This window comes from Dermacentor silvarum, chromosome 1, assembly GCF_013339745.2.
Source record: "Dermacentor silvarum isolate Dsil-2018 chromosome 1, BIME_Dsil_1.4, whole genome shotgun sequence".
Taxonomy (NCBI): domain Eukaryota; kingdom Metazoa; phylum Arthropoda; class Arachnida; order Ixodida; family Ixodidae; genus Dermacentor; species Dermacentor silvarum.
Genome location: NC_051154.1, coordinates 2,202,649 through 2,228,468, shown reverse-complemented (window position 1 = coordinate 2,228,468; position 25,820 = coordinate 2,202,649). Strand labels below are relative to the sequence as shown.

The window sequence follows — 25,820 nt, the reverse complement described above, 5'->3', positions numbered from 1 at the left end:
TTACATATTTGGTGGAGCTGTGCTAGGTTCTACTTCCCCAACCCTGGAACTACGCAATCGGACGCTGCCGGCCATCATGCCTGACGACGCCAGCCAAAACAACACCTCCGGCACCGCCAACATTGATTTGTCCTGGCCCCGTACGTCAACGCGATCCTCCCATCTTCAGCGGCTCCGACGAATACGACGTCGAAGATTGGCTCTCGATCTACGAGCGGGTGAGTGCCCCCAAAAATGGGACGATGCTACGAAGCGCAGCAACGCCAACTTCTATCTCACGGGCGTCGCTAGCGTGTGGTACCACAACCACGAATCCGACCTTCGCACCTGGTCAGATTTCAAGGCGCGCATTACGCAAGTGTTCGGTCGCCCTGCGGTGCGGAAGCTCCGTGCCGAAGAGCGCTTGCGCAGCCGTTCCCAGCAACCCGGTGAGAACTTCACCAAGTACATTGAAGATGTTGTAGACCTTTGTAAGCGCGTCGATCCATCGATGACTGAGTCTGACAAGATCCGTCACGTGATGAAGGGAATCGAAGACGACGCATTCCAAATGCTCCTCTCGAAAAGCCCGTGGACCGTGGTCGATGTCGCTGAACTTTGCAGAGTTACGACGAACTCAGGCGGCAACGTCTGCTCACTCGCACGTTCTTCTGTTCCCGATTGCTTCCGTTGCATGTTTAGCCGCTGTCACTTCTTTCTGGGGTTTTACGTGCCAAAACCAGTTCTGATTATGAGGCACGCCGTAGTGGAGGGCTCCGGATTAATTTTGACCACCTGGGGTTCTTTAACGTGCACTACAACGCAAGCACACGGGCGTTTTTGCATTTCGCCTCCATCGAAATGCGGCCGCCGCGGCCGGGATTCGATCCCGCGATCTCGAGCTCAGCAGCGCAACGCCTTAGCTGACTGAGCTACCGCGGCGGGTAGCCGCTGTCACTAACAACGACTGTCTGCTCGGCGAAATCAAGGAATTTATACGCTCCGAAGTCGCCCGCCAGCTATCCCTACTCACCGCCATCCCCGGACCTACGCCGTCCTTGGCTCCTCCGTTGCGTCAAATGCTCCAAGAACAAGTGTCCGAAGCCTTCAGTCTCCTCGTGCAGCGCCACCATTGTCTGTACCTCTCAGCTACGCCGAGGTTGCAGCACGGCCACCCCCATCGACTTTTTCAGCGCCACCGTTTGCTGCACCGCCATGTCCAATCCCTCCAGTGTACACCACCGGATCACCAGCTAGCACGGGACCCTGGCGTACACCCGAAAATCGCCTCGTGTGCTTCTTCTGTGGTATCCCTGGTCACGTGGCACGGCTCTGTCGCCGTCGCTTATGGCTTCAAGGTCATGACCAACCTGTCTCCTCCTACGTTTCGCCAGCTTCGTCCTTCTCACCGCCACGTGATTCGCACTTGCCGTCTACGCGCAACGTCATTCCTTCTGCCCGTGATCGTCGCTCGCCATCCCCTCGTCGCCGCTCACTTTCCCCCATGCGGCGGCGTCCGGCCCCATCGGAGCAAAACTAGCTACCGCAGTTCAAGAGGCGAGAACTGCGTTGCAGTCGAACCACACAAGGCCTCGCTCTCTTCCGACGAACGTAATCGAAGTATCTGTTGAAGGAGTCGTCACACTGGCATTAGTCGACACAGGCGCCGCCGTTTCAGTAGTTACGGAAGAACTTTGCCGCAAGCTTCGAAAAGTAATGACGCCCTTATCTGCGCTGTCACTCCGGACTGCAAGTTCCCAGTGCATTACCCTGTTGCCGCATGTACCGCCCGCATCGTCATTCAAGGATACACGTATACAGTCGAGTTCGTCGTCCTCTCATCCTGTTCATACGACGTCATCTTGGGGTGGGACTTCCTTTCCGATCATCAGGCCGTCATTGATTGTTCTCGCGCCGAAATTGAATTTTCTCCGCTTCCCGACACCCGCTCACATGAACTTGACGATCTCGGCGACAAACTGGTCGTTACAGAAGACACTACGATCGCTCCGCACTCTTCGGTGATTGCGCATGCCTGCTCTACTTTCGCCACAGACACTACTGCCCTGTTTGTCCCATCGGACATTTTTGTTCGCCGACAATGTTCCCTTCCCTTCGCTGTCCTAACTGTCAGTGGTGGCTGCACGAGACTACTCGTTTCCAACGCTAAGGCCACGCCCCTCGTCTTACGTTGTGGCGAGTGCCTTGGACGTCTTCAGTCTGCCGACTCGGTTACCATCTTTGACGCGCCTCTTGACGACACCTGTTTAGACGTGAACTCGTTGACCTATAGCTTGCATTGTTCCCAGCCTAGGCACGACGTCTTCCATAGTTCAGTGGATGCCCTCTTGAGCCCTACGCAGCGTTCGCAGCTTCTCAGCCTTCTACGGAAATACCAATCTACGTTCGACTGTCAACACGCCCCATTAGGCCGCACATCGACTGTACGTCACGAGATCGACACCGGCACCCACGCACCACTGCGACAGAGACCTTATCGTGCATCACCCGCGGAGCGCCATGTTATTGAAAACCAAGTAAGCGAAATGCTTGAGCTTGGAGTGGTTCAACCTTCTAACAGTCCCTGGGCGTCACCTGTAGTCCTGATTAAGAAAAAAGATGGCTCAATTCGATTTTGCGTTGACTACCGCCGTCTTAATAAGATAACTCGCAAAGACGTCTACCCTTTACCGCGCATCGACGATGCTCTGGATTGTTTGCAAGGCGCGGAGTATTTTTCTTCGCTCGATTTACGCTCAGGCTATTGGCAAGTGCCTATGGATCCTGCCGATCGCCCGAAGACAGCCTTCGTGACCCCAGATGGCCTATATGAATTTAACGTTATGCCGTTTGGGCTTTGCAATGCCCCTGCTACATTCGAACGAATGATGGACAATCTGCTTCGTGGGCTCAAATGGAAGACATGCCTATGTTACCTTGATGATGTCGTCGTCTTTTCTCCAGATTTTCCCACACATCTGTACCGTCTCGAACAAGTCCTGCAGTGCATCACCGAGGCAGGCCTCCAACTCAACTTGAAGAAATGTCGCTTTGGAGCCCAGCAGCTTGCTATACTCGGGCACGTCGTATCGGAAGATGGCATAGTCCCTGATCCTTCGAAACTTCACGCCGTCGCCGAGTTCCCGAAACCCACGTCCCTGAAAGAACTACGGAGCTTTATCGGGCTCTGCTCCTACTTTCGTCGTTTTATCCGGAATTTCGCTTCCATCATTGCTCCGTTGACTCAGCTGCTTCGCGGCGACACACGACTTTCTACTTGGACCACAGCTTGCGACGATGCGTTTGAAACCATGCGGCGTTTGCTCACTTCGCCTCCCGTACTGCGCCATTTCGACCCCACGGCCCCCACGGAAGTCCACACCGACGCCAGTGGCGTAGGACTTGGTGCCGTGCTTGCACAGCGAAAAAGTGGGCATGATGATACGTAGTAGCCTACGCCAGCCGAACACTAACGAAAGCGGAATCTAACTACTCCGTCACCGAAAAGGAGTGCCTGGCTATCATCTGGGCCCTTGGAAAATTCCGACCCTACCTGTACGGCCGCCCCTTCGACGTCGTTACAGATCACCATGCTCTATGTTGGTTATCGACTTTAAAGGATCCATCAGGCCGCCTTGCGCGATGGTCTCTACGGTTACAAGACTTCGACATACGCGTCATTTACCGGTCTGGCCGTAAACACACCGACGCGGATGCCCTCTCTCGGTCGCCTACACCAAGTGACATGACTTGCATTACAGCCATCGAATCGGCGTTTTCGTCGCCTGTGCCCGTCAACATGGCTGTGGAGCAACGCAAAGATCCCTGGATTGCGGCACTTATGGATTGCATTTCTGACACTTCAACAACACGCCCTTCACGTGCTATCCGCCGCCACGCTTCTCATTTCGAGTTGCGGGATGGTGTTCTCTATCGTCGAAATTACGCTTCCGACGGTCGCAAATGGTTGATCGTCGTTCCCCGCCATCTGCGCACAGATGTATGCTCCGCTCTCCATTCAGACCCGCAATACGCCCATGCCGGCCTCTTCAAGACTTACGCCAGGCTTCGCTCCCGCTTTTATTGGCGTGGCATGTATACTTTTGTGCGAAAGTACATTCGCTCGTGCACAGCGTGCAACGACGCAAGCTTCCTGCTCCTCGTCCTTTTGGTCCTTTACAGCCCATTCCTTGTCCGTCCCGACCATTTCACCGCATCGGCATCGATCTCTACGGCCCTCTTCCCTGCACATCAGCTGGCAATCGCTGGATTATTGTCGCTGTCAACCACCTCACCCGCTATGCAGACACTGCGGCACTGCAAACAGCGACAGCCCGCGACATTGCGTCCTTCCTACTGCATCACTTCATACTGCGTCATGGGGCACCGCGGGAACTCCTTAGTGACAGAGGGCGTGCGTTTCTTTCCGAAGTTCTTAACGCCCTTCTGACCGCGTGCCATACCGTCCATCGCACCAGTACAGCTTATCATCCGCAAACGAACGGCATAACAGAACGGTTTAATCGTACTTTGGGCGACATGCTATCCATGTACATGGCATCGGATCATACCAACTGGGACCTCGTTTTGCCATATGTTACGTACGCCTATAATACCGCTTCACAGGCCACAACGGGATTTTCGCCATTCTTTCTCGTATATGGCCGTGAACCTACATGTACGCTCGATACCATTCTCCCCTACCGGCCTGACCCATCAGAGGGCACGCCTCTGTCTGAAGCCTCCAAGTATGCCGAGGAATGCCGTCAGCTGGCCCGTTCGTTCACGGCGGAAGACCAGAGTCTCCAAAAATTCCGTCGCGATGATGACCGACCTCCCTGCACCTACCAGCCGGACTCACTAGTCTGGCTGTGGATACCTTCAAGCACCCCTGGTCTATGCTCTAAACTCCTCGCTCAATACCACGGTCCCTACCGCGTCGTTGAACAGGCGACGCCGGTCAACTATGTCGTCGAGCCGCTAACGCCATCTACCGACTTGAGGCGTCGTGGACGCGAGACAGTCCACGTCCAGAGACTTAAACCCTATTACGACCCCCTTGTCCTCTCTCCTTGAGTCGCCAGGATGGCTCCTTCTTCTCCAGGGGGCAGTTGTAGCGAAGAAGACTGGCGCCCTGTGTGACTGGCGCGCCCTGTGGACGCACTATCATCATCGGCCCGCCGACGAAGACGGGCTCGCGCTCTCGGTGTCCGACGCTCAACTGAGACGGTCGCGTTTCTGAGTCATCAATAAACCCCATTAAATATATATGTATTGTGGGCAGCAGTCCAGCAGTCTACGCAGCAGGCTCCAGTCTCGGCCGGCAGCGCCCCAGGGCGACCAGCCGCAGGTCGTGCGTTCCTCGCGCCACTGCTCGCGCGTCCGTTGTCTTGTTCGTCCACAGTTGGCTCTGATGCCGCTAATCATGTCGGCGTTCCCACAGTATGTATATATAGTTTTTGTTTGCTTTTCCTCGCTTAGCTGACCTGCACATATTTTACAGGAAAGCTGTTTATGGCTAGGTTTCCGTGTATTTTTCATGCGCGTGTGCGAAAATGTGAGCCGGTCCTGGTGATAGTGCAGAAAGAGTCCAAGCGCTATGGAACATACCCCTGTGAACTCCGGGTGGTGGGCTGCAGGACCTATAACCGCGGGACCTATGCACCGCGTCAGCCATGTCGCACATGGCTAAGTCGGCGTTCCAACGGCTTGTGTGCCTGGTTTCCTGCCGCTCTCCCGGGTGGCGGCCCCGTCGCGCATGTATATAAAAGGCGCCGTTCTGCATTTTCAATTTCACTTCTCTTGTCTCGCCGTAGTGGTAATAAATGGTTAGGAAAAGTTAATACATGAATATTTGGACCAATAGCCTAAAGATGGATAGCCTAAATGTTCCTGCCGTCGCTCTTCGTAGAGGCGTTGCTTCTCGGGAGTCCGGACTATGCGCAGCCTCCCCATTCTGTGTCACTTCTGTGTCGTGTGCAAAACAGCACCGCTGGTCATCGACCTTCACAGAGTGGAATCGCTCATATTTTTAAAAATATATATTGTATTGCACATTAGCAGAAGCAATGCTTCTGCGCAAAACTAGGGTTGCCAGTTTTCAACCGGCACAACCGGGTTTTTTTCATCACGGTGCACGTCGACCCCCACACCGGCACGTAATGTCGGTTTTCAGGTTTTCTAAATGTCATTAAAAGCTTCATTGCAAGCGCTCTGTCGGGCGTTCATACATGGAAGACAACTGAATTGTCGCAAGCGCATTAATTTTTAGTTCTTGCCATTATCATGTTAGCCTTTCGTCTTTTACGGATTTTTTGCCTCTTAGATCATTAACGTGGCGAGTTAGGCGTGTTGGTACATTATTAGGAGAACTGCAGCGCAATAAAACACAAGGACGACACAAAGAAACGAGAAGGACGAGCGCTGAACGTACAACACGTTTTATTGGAACGAATGTTACATATATACGCACTATCCAACACAGACGTCATTAGCTGCACATGCGTAAAAACGCCATCTGCGAGTTGTATCGATGGCACGCTAACACTTTCCCCTAGCCGGGAAATACGTTCTGCTTCAACAATTTCTCGAGTGAAGCGCGATTTGCTCTTCATGATGACAGATGTGTTATGCAGGTCAGGGGAACAATCCTTACAGGTTAAACAATGACTAGCGAGGAAACCTTGACAGTCTTTCCCTTCACGCGCGTTTGTCACATAGTTCGCATGCTTCCTTAACCTAACGTTGACGCCATCTGCCAGTTTGGCCAACATAAACCGTTCCGCATTTTAGAGGATTTCGTAGACTACACCTTCTGCGCATTCAACAAGGGTGGAGGGTGCCTATGCGTTGTGTCCAAGCTCATTGTGCAGAGCTTGGACAGCCTGTTAGGTGCGATGAATACGAGTTTTACGCCGTACCACTGGGCCACCTTTTTCAGGTTGCGTAAAGTGTTGTGAACATACGGTATCACAGCTACCTTCACATGTTTGGGGGCGACGGCGCATTTTCTTTTGCACGCTCTCTGCCGCCGATATCAGGAGGTGCTGGGGCCACCCAGCAGTCTTTCAGTTTGAAGCTGTACAGCAGGGTACACCCATCCTCGCAAAACATGAGATGCGGGCCTTCCACGCCCTTGCCGACCAATCAACGGAGTTCCTCTGGCAACTTAGAAGACTGAGAACTTGGTCTACCCCACGCATACAAGAGTCACAAAGCAATGGCACTGTGTAGGCGATGCAACTTTACCAGCAGTTCATGTTCGTGTTCCATTGGGCCGAAGTTTGCCGTAGCTCCCAGGGAGTCAAGGCCAGAACAGCTTTCTTCTGTACGTCAGGTGTCGCATCACGTCTCAGCCGACGAGAGCGCACGGTGTCTCTCAGAGGGTGTCGATGTCCTGAACCGTTGCAAGAACTCAGTATCCGGTCCACCCGTTAGACGGGCTTCTTTCTTACGCGACCGTTCCCTCCGCATTCTTCTAGCTGACAACAGGGCGGTTTCGCTGTTCTACGAAGTGAAATTTTTATATCTAAGTCGAGAAATGCGATTTCGACAGTTTTCAATTCTTATCCCAATGTTTCTCCGAGCAAACTCAATTCAAGTGCAAAAAAACTTTGCGATAGGCTAAATCTATCCGAAAAACACGTGTAAAACATTTTTCTTGCTCTTATCGATCATAAGAGCAAGAAAAATGTTTTACACGTGTTTTTTAATGCAGAAACGCATAAGGTTGACGTACCACTTCGGGCCATTGTCTCCGAATCTGGAATTCGGCAGCACTCAATAGCACTTTTCCGGCAGCGTCATCTTAAGGTTTTATCACTGGACGGCCCCTTTATCGTGACATTCTAACTAGGTTTTTAAATTTTTTCAACACTGTCACCGACAAGTGCTGTCAGGCATTCTCTATTGACAATAAAGATCTCTTTCATTCCTTACCACATAATCTAATCCTTCAATGCGTTGAGCAGTCTATTGACATGTTTGGTTCCGTTGCTTTCCAAAATTCCGCGGGGATTACAGTTAGCGGCTTCTTGGAATTTTTAAACTTTATCTGCGATCAACCTACATTCAGTTCGAAGGGACCCCAGACTTGCAAAAGCAGGGCGTATGCATTGGGTCTTGCATTGCCCCCCTGCTTAGCGACCGGCTTCTTGCTCATTACGATCGTCGTATCAACGCCAACAAAGATGTTCTTAAAGTGTTCCGTTGCGTGGATGATTTGCTAGTTGTTGTAAATTGTGACCCTCTTGCTATTGAACACGTAAGCAAAGTGCTGCTGGATTTGTGCTCAGAGGTAATGAGCCTGCTTGACCTAACGCACGAACTCCCAGTAAATGGCCAGATTAGATTTTTAGGCATCCGGATTGGCTTCAAAGGTGTTCGCGTCTGGTGGTGCTATGAACCGCGTGCTAACAAACTCCTTCTGCCTTTCAAGTCGGCCCACTCTAAGCTTGTTAAACGTGCTGTTGTCACGTTGTGCTTTAAGAACAGTCTTGAAAAATCTTGCCCGCACTGTATTTCTGCAGCGTCCGAGCTTCAAACTGAAAGACTACTGAGTGCTGGGTACCCCCAGCACCTTCTCAGTTCGGTGGCATAGAGCCTGCTAAAGAAAATGCGCCGTCACCCACAAACGTGTGAAGCCAGCGCACCGCGCAGGCAGAAGGCAGCTGTGATTCCGTATGTTCACAACATCTTACACAACCTGAAAAAGGTGGCCCAGCAGTACGGCGTAAAAGTCGTATTCATCGCACCTAACAGGCTGTCCAAGCTCTGCACAATGAGCTTGGACAGCCTGCGGCACAACGCATAGGCACCCTGCACCTTTGTTGATTGCGCAGGAGGTGTAGTCTACGAAATCCCTCTAAGATGCGGAAAGGTTTATGTTGGCCAAATTGGCAGATGCGTCAACGTTAGGTTAAGGAAGCATGCGAACTGTGTGAAAAACGCGCGTCAAGGGAAAGACTGTCAAGGTTTCCTGGCTAGTCATTGTTTAACCTGTAAGGATTGTTCCCCTGACCTGCATAACACATCTGTCATAATGAAGAGCAAATCGCGCTTCACTCGAGAAATTGTTGAAGCAGAACGTATTTCCCGGCTAGGGGAAAGGTGTGTTAGGTGCCATCAATACAACTCGCAGATGGTGTTTTTACGCATGTGCAGCTAATGACGTCTGTGTTGGATAGTGCGTATGTATGTAACATTCGTTCCAATTCGTCCTGGTCGTTTCTTTATGTCATCCTTGTGTTTTATTGCGCTTCAGTTCTTTAGACCATCCTCTGCTTCTGTCGAACACGTCTTTCGGTGAACACCCACCCATATCGCATCAACTCAGTCTTCGGCAGCACGTATTGCGGGATTGTTCTTCGGCTACGAAGACGCCTTCCGAAGCAACAGCAGCATGGATATTTTAAACATTTGCAGTATTTTACGTAACCCCTTTCAATACATTTCACACAAGCAAAATTTGCACTTGGTGTATAACCACCTTGTCATTTTCATGTTATTCGTATTTTGGCACACAATATTTTTCACCTACACAAGAAAGCGAAACCGCCCTCTGTGTCGGTTCTCTGGAAAGGTGGAAACCCAAGCTGACAATTATTTTATGGCGATGACAATATTTTGAGAAGCCTTGACGTTAGGTATGGTTAGTAAGACTTACTTAGGTTTCCATTGAGAATCAACACTGACAAGTGGAAACACACTTGCTAACTTCAACAAGGACTTCATTAGAAACAGGTGCACACACTTATAGGCATGCAAATCTTGCTCATGCACATGCAAAAAATGCCATGCGCGTTCTAAACCACGTTCATGAAAGGCAGTTCTTGGCAATGGAAGCGAAGGCTTTCAGTCACACGTGGGATTTAGGATTGCTATGTTTGCTGCTTCAATAATAAGCCTAGTGATTTCATTCCTTTGTCTCGACACGATAAAATATTTTGAAAACAACGGCTCACAACCAAACGCGGTACCATCTTAAACTTACACGTGCTGCTTCTCTCAATCTGTCCGAGTGACAGAATACAGTCCGACTAAGAGAACACAGCAACAATGTAAAGACGTGATGGTTGGTTGGCTCAGCATTGCATCACATGCGGCGGTGAGCCGTTGTTTAAACATTGCTTATTCGTGTCGAGACACAGAGATGAAATCACTAGTCTGATTATTGAAGCAGCAAAAAGCCAGCCTAAGTCACAAGTGTTTGAGCATGCTTTCGCCTGCTTTTTCAAGAAATATCTTTTCTGAACTTGGATTAGTGCTGGCATGGCATTGTTGCTTGCCTATGAGTGTGATTTGCATGCATATACGAGTAATTATGTGCTTCTGTTCCTAGCGTTGATGTTAGCGCTTTGTGTGTAGGCTCGCTCGTCCTTGTTGTCAATGCACTTAAATGACATCTTGCCGGGTCTCCTCGATTTTACATCTTTCCAAGAGAACGATGAGGCCAACAATTATGAGACAATATGTATTGCAGCTGGAACCTTTTTAGGCGCATGTAAGTGCTAAAAAGCTTCCATTTGGATCCCGGAGTAACGTCGAAATTTTCTGTCAATTCAGCACTTGGCGTCACATACATATATGGAAACTCGGTAGCGGATGTCCCTTGAGGTATTTCATGCGCCTTCTTAAAAAAAGTCACAGGCCTGCGCAGCACACGCAGCGCAGTCACAGCGTAAGCTGGTTGAGCGGCGCAAGAGTAGCTCCAATTTCGGCACCACGCACAAGAGGGTCTTCACGGCAAAGTGTCTTCGCCTCGATTTTGACGAGAACGATCTGAACTGTCCACCCGGCGTCGACGGCGAGCTGCGGCTTGTAATGCTCTCTGCACAGCAGTCTGCTGAGCCCGATGATGCCTGGTTGTAGCCGCGCACGTAGCTCTACGATTCTCTTCTTCAGCAGCGGTTCGTACCTTGCGAGTTGTCATAACGTGTACCGAAGAGGTACCCAGAATACGTGCGCACATCTAACATCGAGATAGCGTTGATTGCGCGCCTCGTCTGAATCGCATCTCGTCGTCTGCGCCTGCGCCCGCGGCGGTTGCAGGCACTTTAACTAGATGACGCCCATACTGGCGGAGGCTTGGGTCGTCTGCGCCTGCGCGCTGGCCTATAGGGTGCGTTTAAAGGGAATGTTTCTGCTGCCTGATAGCAAGCGCTTGTGTGGCTCAGTGGTAAAGTATCCGACTCCCACGCAGCGGCCCTGGGTTCGATCCCGGAGGAGAGCGGGTACTTTTTTTCGTATTTACGGCGATAGCGGTTACCGCCCAACGCCGATGGCGGCATCATCACGAACCGAAACGGCTATTGGAATGAGCCAATAATAGCTTACGCTGTAAAAGAAAGCATATCGGCAGCAGTAGAGACACCATCGAGGCATCGCAGCGGCTTCTAAAAGCGTGCCTTGTACATTGCAGAAACTGCGTCATCACTGTCAGCGCCTGCTGGAGCACGCGCCGAAGAAAGGAAACAAGCCATTGGTCAAGCGGAGGCTCAAAGATAGTCCCCTGGCGGACAAGTACCTTCGCTTCCATAAAAGGACGTCTCCTACACGGTTCTACGGCATTTGTGCACTCGGCAGCAGTAGAGACACCATCGAGGCATCGCAGCGGCTTCTAAAAGCGTGCCTTGTACATTGCAGGTTGGTTTGCTCTTGCTCTTCCTAGCACTTTTAATGAATCTCTTATTTTTTGGTTTCTTCTGCTGCTGAGTGCCCAAAGTGCTTTTCGCTTGACTGACAGTATGGGTGACACATGTCGCAATTGCAACGACAAGATAAACGACAGTGATTTATGGCTTTTGTGCTCTGAATGTAGATTATTACCACATTGGTACATGTTCTGGGGTGACAGAAAATGCCTACAAAAAAAAAACGGCGGCGGCTAAAAAGTCGTGGGCATGCGCAACCTGCAAGTCGGCGGCTCATGCTGCCGGTCGTTCAGAGTTTCAAGTTACCGGTTCAGAAACAAGCTTTGCTTCTGAGTTAGCAGAAATTCACCGGAAGGTAAACGAACTGCTAACCATCAAATCGAAGGTCGATGCTTTGCAAAAAATTAAGACAACTGTTGAGAACATTGAAGAGTCGGTAAAGGTTATGTCAAATAATATGATGAAGCTATGGCGAAACTGAAGCACCAGTCAGATGACATATCGGACCTAAAAAAACGGGTCGTGAAACTTGAGGCTGTGGCTAAAGAAAAAGAAGTGGATAAGCTCAAACACGAGATCAACGAACTAGACCAGTACAGTCGACGCCTTAATCTAGAAGTGCACGGCTTATCCCAACACACAAATGAAAACCCTCTAGAAAAGCTGAACAAATTAGCATCTGATCTTCAGCTTCCACCACTTTCCGAGTGTGACGTTGAGGCCGCTCACCGCATACCATCCAAAAATGAAAAGAAAAATGACAAACCTGACATTATGATAGTCAGGTTCTCGTCTCGCCTTACGAAAGAAAGGTGGTTTGAGAAGAAAAGCGAATTAAGGAAAGCAAAGTCAAACATTTTCTTCAATGAAAACCTCACAGCGTAAAACAAAGCACTTTTCTGGAAATTGAAATCGAGGGCTACTGAAAAAGAATATCAGTTCACATGGCACAGAAATGGAAAGCTTTTTGTGCGCCGCACCCCACGTGATCGAGTAATCAGAATCGTGACAGAGCAAGACCTAGAAAAAATTCGCTAAACTTAAAGAAGACAGTACCGGATCCGCACGTCACTATGGTGCATGACAGAAAATATTGTTACTACGATGCATATTCCTTTCAGCGACTAAACCTTTCCCGTGATAAAAAACAGTTATCATTACTTCATCTAAATTCGCAAAGCTTACGAAATAAAAAAGAGCGGTTGACATACTGCTCGACACCTTAAAGCACAATTTCGATTTCTTAGCTTTTACTGAGACTTGGTTCACGAGCTGTGAAGACGCTGTGCCCTTTACAGGCTACAATCGCGTCACAGTCTGTATAGAGAATAAACGAGGTGGCGGTGTGGCAATTTATATCCGCGACAGTCTGAAATTTGATGTTATAAGTGAATATACAGTTGGCTTCTGATTTTGAGTCAGTCACGGTGAGGTCGGAAAACTTGTTCCTAGTGGTAATATATAGGCCTCCTTCTGGAACTGCATCATCCTTCCTAGACTTTGTTCGCGAATTATTGGAATTTTGTGAACTGCAAGATGCACGCGTGATTGTAACGGGCGATTTCAACATAGATATGTTGTCTACCTCTGCCACCAAACAAACCTTCTTGACACTATGCTGTGTTTCGGCTATGAGAACCAAATCCATGTGCCTACTCGGGTGACAGAAACGTCTGAAACCCTTCTTGACTTGTGTTTTACAAACTGTAAAAGTGAAATATGTGCCGGAGTTGTTATACCTGGTGTTAGTGACCATTTTCCAATTTTCGCATCCATTAGGTCACATAAAACAAAGTGGAAGAAAATCAACCCTACTTATTACAGAAAGATTACTACTGAGAAAATTCAAACTTTTCAAGGGTTAGTTATTGCGGCAGATTGGAGTGAAATGTTACAAATAACCGAACCTGTACATGCTTACGAAGCATTTATGTTGAAAATAACACAGCTCTATGACCAGGCCTTCCCTCTTGTACTGCTCAAAACGACCAAAAAAGATAGAAAGCCATGGATAGACGCGTCACTTCTAAAGAGAATAAAAGAAAGGGATAACCTATTTAGCACATTTATTAAAACAAAGCAAATCGACTACTTGCGGCATTTTAAGCAATTCAGAAATAAATTAGGCTTTGACATAAAGCGGGCACGGATACAATACTATGAACATCGGTTTGCAGCTGTTATGAATGACCAGAAGGCAGTTTGGAATACCATGAACGATCTTTTATTTTCATCAAATAAAAAGACCATCACCGAGCTTACGATAGAAGGAAAGTCTTGCTCTGGTACATTACTTGCAGATATGTTCAACAACCATTTTTGAAGTCAGGAGCTTGTGAAAATTCCGCTAGTACCGACACAGGCTGCGAACCATACATTACCAAAAATGTAACAAAATCGATTTTTCTGGCTCCCACTGATGAGTCCGAAGTACATTCTTTCATCATGAATTTACCTAACAATTCTGCGGCAGGTGTTGATGGTATAAAAGCAGAGCCATTAAAAGCAGTCTCACAGTATATTAGTCTGCCGCTCTCACACATATGTAATTTGATTTTAAGCACCGGAGTATTTCCTGATAAATTAAAGATAGCTAGGGTCTCAATCATTCACAAAGGAGGTAATGAAAATGATTTAAATAATTATAGACCTATATCTGTCTTGCCAATATTTTCAAAAGTTATAGAACGAGTCTTATACGTTCGAATCACAAACTTTTGTAGCCAAGAAAATATAATAACGAAACAGCAATACGGTTTTCAGAAGAAAAAAGTACAGAACAGGCTTTACTGTCTATCAAGGACAAAATAATAAATAATTTCGAGCAGAGATACTACACGCTTGGAATATTCCTTGATTTCAAAAAGGCTTTCGATTCGATCAAACATGAAATTCTCCTGGTGAAATTAAATCAATATGGCATACGAGGTGTTTCCCTCAAGTTAATAAGCAGTTATCTAACAAATCGATTTCAGTACTGCGTCACGCAGCATGCAATATCAAAAATGGATAAAATTAAGTACGGCGTCCCTCAGGGATCTTTATTAGGTCCGCTGCTATTCCTCCTATATATAAACGATATTATAAATATACGGCTAACTCCAGACATGGTTTTATACGCCGATGATACAAACGTTTTTTTCTCCGGCAAAGATATTGATAGCTTAGAAAAGCAAGCAAACAGATGGCTTCAGCACTTATCAATATGGTTAACAGCAAATAAGCTTGAACTAAACACCAAAAAAACAAAATAGTTATTTTTCGACCAAAAAATAAAAAGGTACCCCGTGACATTCAAGTAAAATTTCGGGGAGATTTGATTGAACGGGTCACATGCCAAAAGTTTCTTGGTATTATCTTTCATGAAACACTCGACTGGACATATCACATAAACAAAGTTCGCACCGATCTTTCACGCCAAATTGGAGTAATCGGGAAAATCAGATGTTTTTTGCCAATTTGGGTAACAAAACAACTGTATTATTCCCTAGTATACTCGCGTATTCATTACTGTTTATTAATGGGGAACGACTACTAAAACAAACAAAGAAAGCATCCATAAATTACAGAAGAGAATAGTACGGATAATCGAAGGTGTTCGCCCTAGAACGCATTCTACTCCGCTCTTTCACAAGCACAACATATTAACGTTTGAGAACATCATATACAAAAAAATAGCGGCAGTTATATGATAAATTGAAGTCTAACGCGGTAGCATTTCACGATGCATATTCTCAAAGGCATCATACATACAGCTTTAGACGTATCACATACTGCAGTGAAAGAATGCGGACAAACTACGGTACACAAAAGCTGACGCATATGATCCCTAAACTACTGAATGTACATCCCACAATACCACCATCGTGCAAGAAAGCCGCTCAGTAATTGTGTTTAAAAGAAAATACACAGTATCTACTAATGCTTCAAAAGTGACTTTTTTCTAGGTGGCATCTCTCAAGTTGTTAAAATTGACGTGAATCTGTCACATTTTCATTTAGTGAATAGTAATAGCATGGTCCTGTATTCAACAAGTCTGGATATTTACACATATTCCTTGCTTTGTCTCTATAAAAAAAATGTTATAATACGCTATTGTTATCAACTGAGTCTTGCAAACAGGCCTCGAAACGATGTTTTATGTACTGTCATCAAAAATTGTGTAACTGTGGCTGCTTGTTCGTTTCTAATTTTTTAACATGTATAGATCACTGATCCTTGTGCACTTTATTGACTGGACAGGTTACAGCACTTTTCAGCTATAAATTGCCTTTTTGCTAACCCTGCTCCTTATCTGACATGTATGATCAATGTACAGTACACTGTACTCTGTAACTGATTGATTGATTATTGATATTGAAATAAACTTCAAACTAAGAGAATCATGGACTACCAATGCTGCCACGGGAAAACAACAGACAGCGCAAAAGCCATGTCACAGATGGATCATTCTTGCGTGAAGAAAACGCTCACTGCAGGCTTGACCATTATCCCACAGATATCTAAGGAACGTTCGTGTGACATCCGGCTCCGTACATTACGACGTCCAGTGGACATTTCCACAAGGCCGAATGACATGTCACGGATGACTACGGACGGTCCTGTGCACAAAAAGAAATTGTCCGACTGGACGTACTGCAGACGTCGCTCTCGGACATTGGGATGTTAAAATCTGTACTTTTTTTTCCGTTTGAAACATCCAGGCGACGTCCATCAGATGCAGTACTTGGATCTTTGACGTTCATGGGATATCCACGGCGCGTTATTTGGCTGTTACGCTCTGACAGCTTTAGGCGGCGGCTTTTGAATTTGTTCTTTACAGCGCACGCTGCATACACTGAACGCTACGCATTACATCTATAACACAAATATATCCAATACAAAGCATGCGAGGTCTTCCGCGTGCAAGACGAGCATGCAGGCGCACTGCCCCCTGGAAGCGTATAGGGCAGTTCCCTTCTTGGAGACCTTCCGCCTGGCACAGGTGGAATATTTACAAATAAATGTTTAAGGTCAGTGCTATCAACCAATACATGAAGGACGGTGTACTTATGATCTGCGGACGTTAGCTTTGTGTTATAGAACTTACAAAAAAAATGTTTCTCTTTCTAGAAAGAAAAAGACGAACCTCTCGGTTGCCGACTGTTCATATGAGAGGACCAAGAAATGTCCGAGTGTAGTGTTTTGGGACCTCCCAAGTAGCAGGCTTGACCATTATTCCACAGATATCTTAGGAACGTTCGTGGGACATCCGGCTCCGTACATTACGACGTCCAATGGACATTCCCACAAGGCCGAATTGTTTGTAATTTTAGAGAAAGTGCCGTCTGGGAACCAAACATAGCCTCCTGAGAAGCCGTGTCATGTTCGCAGAAAATGTTACGTATGCTGATTCCACATTCAAGTCATTTCATTTCATTTATTATATCCTCAAGGTCTGTCAAGGCTTTACGGAGGGGAGTGGGTTACAGGTAACTTCAACAGTATTACATTAGAAAAAAACCCAAAAAATAGAACTTAAAAATACAATTTGACAAATAATTCGGTAGGTATACAATGAGTAGAGACAGAAAAAAAGAAGCTATTACAGAAAAGACAAGATATACATGAAACCGCATTCTGTTAAGTAATGTTGTATAAGGCATCACAAAACAAGAAATTATCGCTGATGGATACAATGTTTGCGGGAAGGTGGTTCCATTCTAGTGACGTCCGAGGTACGAATGACTGGGAAAATGTATTTGTGCTGCAAGAGAGACGTGAACCTTGTAAGAATGATTCCTGCGACGGGTCACGTAGTGGTGGAGCATGAATGAATACATTGTGCAGTGTAGTATGGTGAAACATTTTGTGAAATAATGATAAAACGTGAAACTTTACCTTGAGCTGCAAGAGATTGAAGAGAAAGGCTAGTTTTCATGGCTGTTACGCTGGCAGTTCTGTTATAATTCGAAAGAATAAAACGAGTAGCATTATTCCTAACTAATTCTAATGTTTTAACTAAGTTTACGTTATTATGGTCCCAGACAAATGTAGCGTATTTAATTTCGGGCGTATTAATGTTTTATAAAGCAATAATTTCAAAGAGTGTAGAGCCTTAAAAATGTTTCGGCTTAGGTAACCAAGAGCGCGGTTAGCATTGTTCACTATATTAACATGTGGGTTCTAATGAATTCCTAAGTACTTGTACAATGTTACATGTTATAAAGGAAGGTTATTTAAATAGTATTTTTGTGAGACGTTAGGTGTCCTAGACACATGCGTGGCTTTACACTTGTCAACATTTAATTTCATTAGCCATATACTGCACCAGTTATATATTATATCAAGGTCGGATTGAAGACGGTTAGTATCACAATCTGTCTGGGATGATGCATTTTCGGGACCTTGCCGAATAGGACGTCGCGGCGAGGCCTAGTGGACGTTTTCATTTGGACGTGGGACATGTGGAACTCTTTAGCACGTCGATGGGACTTGTGAAAGCTGCATATGCAATGGTGGTTACACAGTAAGCTGTTCTGAAGTGATACGCGGTGTTATGTATATTATAGTATAGCAACATTGAATTGTTTCAATGAGACTGAAGAAAGTATACCTCCCTGCTATGTCCGTTGTCGAATATCCTAGTAAGGATGCTCGTAGGATATCCAAGGAATAAAATTTATCGGCCGCTCTTAACGAACTATAAAATGCGACGTCCCTTGTTCTTCCATATAACTTCTGTATCGGACTTGGATGTTCGGATGTTATTCGGAGAGCCAGCCATCGGATATCCGTTAATACCCCGCTTGGACCCTATATAGATATCCGTCGGACATTGGGTTCCATTGGGATGTTAATTCAAATTCGGATTCACAGCCCCCAGCTTGGCAACCACACATGGTCGAGCAATGACACAGACCGGGTCGAGCAACACCAAAGCGCCCACAAGATGGCGCTGCCTGCGAAGCACTGTCTTCCAGACGCTGATACTTGATCAAGCAGCACGTGGAAAGTCTGAGCCAAGTGACGCAGATGAACCACCTACTGCAGTTGTACACTCGTAAATGTATACAAGGCTAAACTGCACATCGAAAAGCAGCTTGCTAACCAACACAACAAGTTCTTGCTCGCTGGAAACTTGAGAAAAATAAATACCATACCCAATGAAGCGTGAACACTTTCTAATCCCAAAACGGCTCTTGCAATTTTAGCTGTAACCTGGCAAATGGATGTAAATTGGCTCGAAAAGTCCTTACCATCTGCATGTACCAAGCTAGCGTGCAATTCCAAGTTGACTTGTTCCTGCAGGCCCATTCGGCATCGGTCGTGGAGGAAGTACTTGTTCTGGTTGACCTGCTCGTTCAGGTTATTTCCTGAAATAAAAGCGTGTTGCGCCGACTGGCCGCTGCCGCCGGGATGATGGCTCTTACCTGCCCATGCAGCGCTAGCCAGCGCGAGAACCGCGAGTCGGAGCATCGTGGTTGTGCGCCGCTTCTACGACGAGTGGCCCGTCGACAAGCCTCGTCCGAGTGGCCGCCGATAAAGCGAAGGTGACACGACGTCTTATCACGTGGCGCCATCGGAACAGACCCTCGAGAATCGGCACTTTAGGCTCATTCACACGTGACCTAAAACGCGTCCATCAAGGCTCGCTGGCTTGCAGCGAAGCCGGTGAGGCCAGTCGAATCGTCGAAGTCGCAAAGAAGCGACTTGGCGAAATTACATATACTGGTATCTGGATATCACGATAGATAGCAGGGTTTGTACAAAGAATACGTATCACAAATTGCGCACTAAACTCAGAGTGTACCAAAAGAGGAAAAAGGTACGCACTGCTAACATACATAGATCAGGTAATTCATGAGCGGTTTATTCACTTGGCATTTCCCGTGCTATACCACCTCGTCTAATCCATTTTTCGACACTTACATAAAAAAGCAATGCAACGCTGGTTATGGACGGCGCTAACCGCGGTGGATATTGCGTCCCGCTGTTGGTATGACGGTATCAGTTCCGGGTCGCAATCAGATAGAGAAAGTGTAAAAAACACTGCCACCTCCATAGTTTAGGGGTAACTTAATATAACCCAAAGTGGTCAAAATTTTCTGGAGCTCTCCACTACAGCGTCCGTCGTAGCCGACTGGGCAGTTTAGCGACGTTGAACCCTACATATCTTTTTAGCAAAATGTTAAACGAGTGAGCAGCACTGCGCATCCGGCTTTCATTGCTATAAAAACGCGAAATGGTTGCTGCACTGTTATAGACCCGTGTGATCAAAAGCCTGACAAGGCCGATATCCCATGAAATAAATTGAAATGTCTCCAAGGCAGGGCGGAATCTACTTCAAGTTTAAATGGAAGTGGACACTGAGAAAAAAAAAGTTTCGCCAGAAAGGCGAAGCATCGATTGCAAAAGCAAATAAGTAGGCAGCTACATGAAGTCAGGATAGTAGTTTTATCGGCTGAATAAACTTGTAAACATTCGCTTACTAAACTAAATTAACAAGCATAGTGGGGCACTCGCGCATAAGCAAACATGAACATGTCTCACTCGATGACTGCGCACACTCGATGTCAAAACGCTGGAACGAGAAAGCGCGGCTGCAGCAGCGAACGAATTGACCTTCGTGCTGCCTCTCACTTCAACGCGAACTGAGCGGCGAGAGCACAGCACACACGAAACTAAAATCACTCGGCCCCCATCGTAGATCGCTTTCAAGATGGGGCCCAGGAGGCCGCCGAACACCCTCTCCTCCCCCTCCGCTGCCGTGCACACGACGGAAGACGGCGCGCCTCCTCCCCACTTTCCCCCTTGCGCGGCGGCATTGAGCCACCACCCCGGTGTAAGAATATTTAGGTGTTGACAGTGCGCGCGCGCGAGCGTCCAGAATATGTTCGGCAGCGCGCGGGCGTACCCAGTACATTTGCTGCGAGCAGATAGATGGCGCCGCAGTCAGCGGTCCCAGCTTAGCGGCGCCGGCGGCTTGGCATTCCTCTGCCTCCCATAACTTTTCGTTCATAGTGGAGTGAGTAAAACTCAAAGCGCGCAGGAAATTCGTTATTTCAAATTAGCGTGATAAGTGTACCAGGCGCAATGCTTCGCTAACATGAAAGTATCTTACGCAGGGCGTGAATGACGGGAACACGGATCGATCGGGCAGCACTCAAAGGCCAGTCAAGTTCCGCTCGCGCGCACAGTCTGCTTTGTCCGGTCTAGCCGTTCATCCAAGCATATAAAATGAAAGCGTTAGCCAGCGTGCTACCCCCCGATCAAAAGAAAAGTGACTGCACCGAAAAATGTTGTTTTTCATGCTTATCGCTAGAGGAAAGTGGCTGTTCATGGCTAGAACGTATGATGAGAATGCACATAGCTATGTAAAAAAACACCGCTGAGCACTCCGTGCAGATGGTTAACCAGCGAAGCTAAAACGTGCGGCCCCGGTGTTTAGCAGTGGGTTAATCCCGACGCTGAATTGAAGCGTTTCTCAATTATTGGTTACATGTTTGTGTTTCTAGTGGAACGCAAGCGCCAATGGCGGGTGGACGCTGCTAACCACGACGCCGAGCTAACTCGAGATATCGAACGCATGCGGCCGGCGTTGCGGGCAGAGCAGGTAGGACGCAGAGAACGACGTCACTAACGGCGCTGCCAATGGCACGCGCGCTTGGGTGCGACGTAGAGAACAATGTAACTGATGGAGATGTTTAGAGAAACACGGGACGAACGGTTTTTCGTTTTGCCTAGCCATATACAGCTTTCGCTGTAAAACTCTTTCAAATGGGAATTTATTAGGCGGGACGATGGCAGGCGTCTTATCTTGGTATACAGCATCACTAATACACTTCACTGGTGAAAACCTGACCAAGTGCCTTTTCTATACCAATTCCACTTAACATAGACCGTGTATATTATTCATTTGGCTTTCGTACATTGACTGAGTGACTCTTGCAGGATCTAAAAAAAAAAGAGGTGACTTTCTTTTTTCTTAAATTGTACACGAGAATGTGCCAATGTAAGCGTATTTGACAATGCATTCTACAGTCTGTCCACAAGTACACTTGCACCCACCACACAAATATCTCATAGTCTTTTTTATATTGCATACACACAAGAAAAAAATTGTCCATGAAACAGCTCGATAATATAAGCACAATAATTGTTTTCAAGCTCGGACAACACTTTTATTATCACGTATTGCGCAACAGAAAGGTATTCATTTCCCCTTCCCCCAGTGCAGGGTAGCAAACCAGAATCTTTTCGGGTTAACCTCCCTGCCTTTACCACCTCGTTTCTCTTTCTCTCTCTCTTTTTCTGTATCGTAAGTTTTTCATGTTGCTCTACAATTTTCTCATTTACACTTTTTATATAATTATAGTATTTGAAAAGTTGATTATCCAATATGAATATATTTATGCAATTAGGCGGAATGCAAGAATACCTGAGTATCTCCAAGCCACGGCAGACGACATTACCTTGGTTCTGTCCAGTTACGTGACATTTGCGTATTTTTAAATTTTGGTGCATGCTAGTTAAATCACCCAGAATATATCTTGTACATGCAGCAAAATGTGCACAAACTGCTGTGGCACACAGGAGGTTCTCACACAGCGGTTTTGCTGGCACACAGGACGTTCTCTCTCTCGTAGCGGCTTTCGAAGTTTATCTGACCATATGAAGTACTTTGGACAGTTCTGAAATAAGGTGGGAACTGAATTTGCAGAGGGCTCTTTGGCGCGTCCAGCAGCGTCCTTTCATCGAGCGCTCCACGTAATATGCCGTCATCGATATCATATCCTCTGAAAAATGCGTGGCGCAGAAATGGTCGGTAGACACTAGAGTTCGGTCTGCTCTCGGAATTGCACGGCGCCACTGCTCTAGACGACCGCTGTCGGACGGCGCTTGGCACACGCTCCGCACAAGTCCGCTATCCGGAATTGCAGTTCGGAACGAAGCACCCATTGGAAACACCCCTCAGAAGGCCGCTGCCACCTCTGTCGAGGGTGACAATAATAATAATAATAATAATAATAATAATATAATAATAATAATAATAATAATAATAATAATAATAATAATAATAATAATAATAATGTCTTTATTTGTGTCCCATAAAAATACACGACACGGGAGACCTGCAGTGAAATCTGTCATGAATGACAGCTTGATAGAGCCCTAGGCCCCCCGTACACGAAACAGTTACACAACGACAAAAAAAGGCATATAATACATGGTCATGTTTGAAGTTACACTTCCCAAGCGTACAATGCAACGTAGACAAATTGTGATGAAATAAGGAAAGATGGAAAAATACAAATTACAAGTCAACTCATGTAATAAAACAACGCAATTCCCTCACCATGTACACTGTTATGGATAACGGGGTAGAGAAAAACTTGGTTTGCAGAAACGAAAAGTTAAGAAAGTTAGATAACGGCCTAGAATTTTTTAATGTACTATCGAAGTTCTCTGAATGTTATACATTCAAGTTTAACGTGTTCATTATTTAATCTATTAAGTAAGCTGGGTAATTTGTTCTGTAGTGTCAGTAGACCATACGTTGTTTTTTACGTTCTCACTTTCCAGGGCATAGTGTTTCGTGTCAGGCGGGCCGAAGTGTTTTCCTGTAGGTTAGCTAAACGCTGTAAAAAGGTGCTATTATTTACTTTTTCGTTTTTAAATGCTTTGCCTAAGATGTAGTCGAACAATTTGGCAACTGGGATTACGTTGTACTTGTCAAAAAAGATGCTGCGTGTGAAAGTAATAGGGCATGCCCTCAACTATTCTAAGAAACATTTTCTGCAACCTACGAAGCTTGTTTAAATTTCCGTGTGTTGTGTCAGACCATATTAGATGGCAGTAGTTCATTCTGCTGGAAAACAATGAATTATAGATTAACATCATAATTTTCGGTAGAAGTATATATGACGAATTCTGTACGGTAAACCTATTACTTGCGCAAGCTTATTTGCCAGGCTATCCACATGAGCATCCCATGACATATGTTCTAGGGATGGTAATATCGATGAACGATTAATCGATTAATCGACGAAAAGTGCGCCGCAAAACGATTAATCGTCATCGATGTCTACCTTTAATTTAATCGGTTTATACGATGAAAGCAGTTCGATTAATTGTTTTCCAGACAGTGACTAAAGTGGCGTGAAAATTTTGAAATCGTACTATAGAATGCGGAGCACGAGCAACGACAGCGCGGCTGCGAAGACCGAGAACGACTGTCAACTGTTTTCCCCGAGTCCTGCCGAGATTGCCAAGCGTTTCCCCGCTTTAAGCGCACGTCACACAGGCTGCCTGGGGCCGGAAAGAGGCCGCCCCCCGTGGAGGAAGAAACGAACTAGAAGAGATCATTACGTGAGGCAGCAAGTCTTGGAAAGCGAACTCATCGACAAGCCATTTCCTTCGTTGTTTACCTCGCAGTATAGGGTCAGCACGTGACCCTGAGAGACAGCGTATTGGCCGATAATGTTTGGTTCGCAGTAGTTTCAAATCGGTGCGCACCCGTTCAGCTGCGCTGCTGCCTTGCACCCGGCAGCATTAAACCTTCCGCGCGCTCTGATGTGGCGATCACGTGTTGGGCCGTTACTTCTTGATGTCAGTCGTGCTGCAATGCTCTCTTCTAATTTCTCCTTCCTCCACGCCCACCCTCCTCAGTAAGTGCCATTTTTAACATTCAGGGTGTTCCTTTTTAAGTTTTATGGAATTTTTAGAAATCGCCTGTGGCAGGTAGCATAATTGTTATCATGAGAAATTGAAACACATATTCGACTAATTAATAAATATTACTAATTAACTTCATAGTTAATTAATTTACGACGTATATTGAAATTTACCCATTGCAGCCGGTGAAGTTATTTATTTATTTATTTCACGTACTTTCCAGGCCCGAACGCGTTACAGAAAGGAGTGGAGTCAAAACAGTTGTCGCAGTTTCACCCGAAAGGCGAAGCATCAATTGCGATAGCAACTTAGTAGAGAGCTATACGGAGTAAGGATAGTAGTTTTATCCGCTGTACAAATTTGGACATGCAGCAGCACCGGCAACACACAGCACTGTTGTCGACGCCGTCGGCGTTTTGCCCGCGTTCGCACAAAATGCGTGCGGCGTTGGTGACTGTTGCCGGTGCCTCTGATATAAATAGGCACTTGGTGCCGCAGCTAAACGTCGCCACCCTTCCCTGCCCCCCCCCCCCCCCCCCCCACGGCCTTTTGTGCGTCGGAAGAAGGCACGTTTGCTCTACATATATGGTGATTGTAAAGGAGGAAAGAGACGCCTACTTCTGCAGCCCTTAAGGGAGCACGGCACAGAACGCGCGTTTGTTCTCCGCCGTGCGTTCACTCCCCGTGAAAGCGCGCGTCCCTCGCGCCCTTTCACTCGCACATACAGCGTTCGGCGGCGCGCGGCGACGATTTCATCTCCATTGACGTCATACGGAACCTCACGGCGACGGCGACGCCGACGGCAGAAATCTGCTTTGGAGTGTCCATATAATTGCTATCGCAATAAAACAAAAAATAATGCAGCAAAAATACAAACCAAAAATAATAGCAATATGCATTCGAACAGTGGTCTTGAAGTTGGTAGAGTCGGTGATGAGTGCGACTTATGCGGTAACGCGATTCCAGTCCGTGCTTGTCCTAGGGATGAATGAGTCACTGTACCGGTTTGTGCGGCACAATGTCACCCCGATTTTAAGGCTGTGGTCAGTGTGGGACGAAATATAAGTAGAGTAGCTGTCTGGGTCAGTTGGTACATACTGAATAGTAAAAACCAGTCAAAAGACGAAGGACAGAGAATAGACGTGGCACACACGACGACTGGAAAACCAGTCGTCGTGTGTGCCACGTCTCTTCTCTGTTCTTCGTCTTTTGAGTGGTTTTTACTATTCAGTACGAAATATAAGACGGAGGGGCAAGAAGGGTTTCTTTTTGAAGGGGGTTCAAATGAAAAACTTTGTGAAAAAAGTTGTCGCAGTTTCACCTGAAAGGCGAAGCATCAATTGCGATAGCAAACTTGAAGAGAGCTATACGGAGTAATGATAGCAGCTTTATCAGCTGTATAAACTTGGACATGCAGCAGCACCGGCAACACGCAGAACTGTTGTCGACGCCGCCGGCGTTTTGCCCGCGTTCGCTCAAAATGCGTGCGGCGTTGGTGACTGTTGCCGGAGCCTCTGATATAAATTATTGGAG

General features: G+C 46.8%; 1 protein-coding gene across 3 annotated transcripts in view; it reads right to left on the bottom strand.

The window, feature by feature from the left end:
• Positions 1 to 25,820, bottom strand: part of LOC119456116 (soma ferritin) — a 110,891-nt gene that overhangs the window by 42,713 nt on the left and 42,358 nt on the right. The window contains exons 1-2 of one of the 3 annotated variants that reach the window (XM_049664657.1): positions 19,043 to 19,138; positions 18,886 to 18,985 (exon numbers count right to left, since the gene is read on the bottom strand). The exons of the other annotated variants lie outside the window; for them this stretch is intronic. Of the exons in view, the coding sequence (XP_049520614.1) occupies positions 18,886 to 18,985; positions 19,043 to 19,088 (146 nt within the window). The 5' untranslated portion in view covers positions 19,089 to 19,138. Of the gene's footprint in view, positions 1 to 18,885; positions 18,986 to 19,042; positions 19,139 to 25,820 lie in introns of those variants that run through there. 3 annotated transcript variants of the gene reach the window in all.